This window comes from Pundamilia nyererei, unplaced genomic scaffold (genome assembly GCF_000239375.1).
Source record: "Pundamilia nyererei isolate P.nyererei 1_Seehausen unplaced genomic scaffold, PunNye1.0 scaffold00456, whole genome shotgun sequence".
Taxonomy (NCBI): domain Eukaryota; kingdom Metazoa; phylum Chordata; class Actinopteri; order Cichliformes; family Cichlidae; genus Pundamilia; species Pundamilia nyererei.
This window is the reverse complement of record NW_005187857.1, coordinates 150,194-152,060: the sequence shown is the minus strand read 5'-3', so window position 1 is coordinate 152,060 and position 1,867 is coordinate 150,194. Positions and strand designations below refer to the sequence as shown.

Below are 1,867 nucleotides of genomic sequence, written 5' to 3'. Positions count from 1 at the left end.
AAAAAGAGGGACTACAAATCTGCTAGTAGGGTCCCTACAGATAAGAAATCACCAATCTGCTCTAAACACATATCTGTATTAGAAAGAAAGGCTGTGGAAATGATCTTTCAAGGGTTGTTTTTTTTTCTGGCTTGTAAATTGTTAAAGCAACGTAAAAGGTCATGCACATGTGCAATGAGAATACTTCTGAAAGTAAATTTATGTCTGTTTGATGTCGACTACTTCTGCACTTTTGTCCTTGTGAAACTGCTGAATTCTCTGGGGTTATACAAGTCTGTCTGCACAGCACGATCACAAGCTGAGCAGAGACAAACATTTCCAGCTACCTTCAACTTCTTCAACAGAATTGAAAGACGATTACGGGATGCAACATGAATAATATGATGGGCCACATTTAATAGGAAGGGGGAGGTGTGTTTACCAAACATGCCACTGATATACTCTAAACATCCTGTAAACTTGTCCCTGAAATCTAAAGGATAAAACTCAGGCAGTGAGAATCTGTCACTGACGCTGCTTTTGGAAGTTTCAGCAACAAACATATGTTGAGCTTTGGTAGATCACGACTTTAACTGTTAGTCAACATTCAGAGCAAACACTGTGTAACTGCCCTGCACACGCCCACACAAACCAGAGCAGTCACATACCTACAGTACAAGACAGTACAATGTTTTTCTATATTGTTTCCATGGTGTCATTGTCCTAAGATTATGCTAATCTATATTCAATCACATATTTAAGTTTATGTTCTTATTATGTTTGTCCAATCTCTGTGACTAATAAAGATTTACTATCTTTTCTTTTCTTATCTTAATAGGTTTCACACTTGGCAGCCAGAACTGCAAAAAAGCGTTTATGATGACCTTAAACAGCCAGTCTGACGGGATTAAAGCAAGACGCCAAAGGTCAGTGGGCCACAATTTCCCCACGGTGACGTGAAACACTCACTGCCACTCATCGAAGCAAAACGCACTTCCTGTTTTTACCTTTTAATTCTTTCGACAAATGCAAACATCTGCTCACTGAAGTCGACGCCTTTAGCACATAATAGATGACCGAAGATCACACTCATGTTAGCAGCATTAACACAGAACCAGCAGGGACACACCTTTAAAGCCTTAAAGCCCGACTTCACAGTCGTCGCTTTTAAACGCATTAAGATCGTTATCTCTGTTTCTCAGATATACCGACTTCCCTTTTCGAAACATAGCGCTGTAGTCTCGCAATTATGGGATGTTTTATGGTCTTATAAATTGTCTTTTTTTCTTTTTTCTCACAGACCAATCAGGAGATTATTTTTTTGTCCTTTTATCCTTTTTGTCCCCTCCTTTTTTTTTACACTCCTTTTTCTTGCGCTTCTGTAAAGTTACTTTGTCACGCCTCAATAAAAGCCTACGCTTTCCGTGAATCAACTGAAGTACGAAGAAACCTTAAAAACCTGACTATTCAGACAACTTCTGCTACCTGAACGGGCTCGTTTTGACCGAGCAGCTGCTGCACGGAGATCGTCCCCGGCAGCTTTTATAACAAATATATTAATGTCTGGTTTGGAAACTGGAGCGTGGAAAAGCCATCTACACCCGAAACACTCTTGTACGGTCGCCTTTATCCAAATCCTACCTGTGCAAGAGGAGTGTGCGGCGACGAGCAGCAAGAGCACAGAGATACTCATGGATGAAACACAGAAAAAGTGACCCAGTGGATCCACGGGATTTAAAAAAGGAAAAAAGGTCCCGAACTTTCTTAAACTCTTTCGTACATCCTCTCCGGGGAAGAGCCTGAAGCAAAATGACGAACTACAGTTTGGCTAAAAAGGAAACTGGTGTCAAGCCAGCCTCCAATTCGAGACTTGCAGTCAAGCCAGCCT

At 41.0% G+C, this 1,867-nt stretch overlaps 1 protein-coding gene across 1 annotated transcript in view; it reads right to left on the bottom strand.

Moving 5' to 3' along the window:
* Positions 1-1,856, bottom strand: part of LOC102211662 (butyrophilin subfamily 2 member A1-like) — a 5,901-nt gene extending 4,045 nt beyond the window's left edge. The window contains exon 1 of the mRNA XM_005753710.2: positions 1,621-1,856. Coding sequence (XP_005753767.1) covers positions 1,621-1,672 — 52 coding nt within the window. The 5' untranslated portion in view covers positions 1,673-1,856. The remainder of the gene's footprint in view (positions 1-1,620) is intronic.
* Between the last annotated feature and the right edge of the window lie 11 nt (positions 1,857-1,867).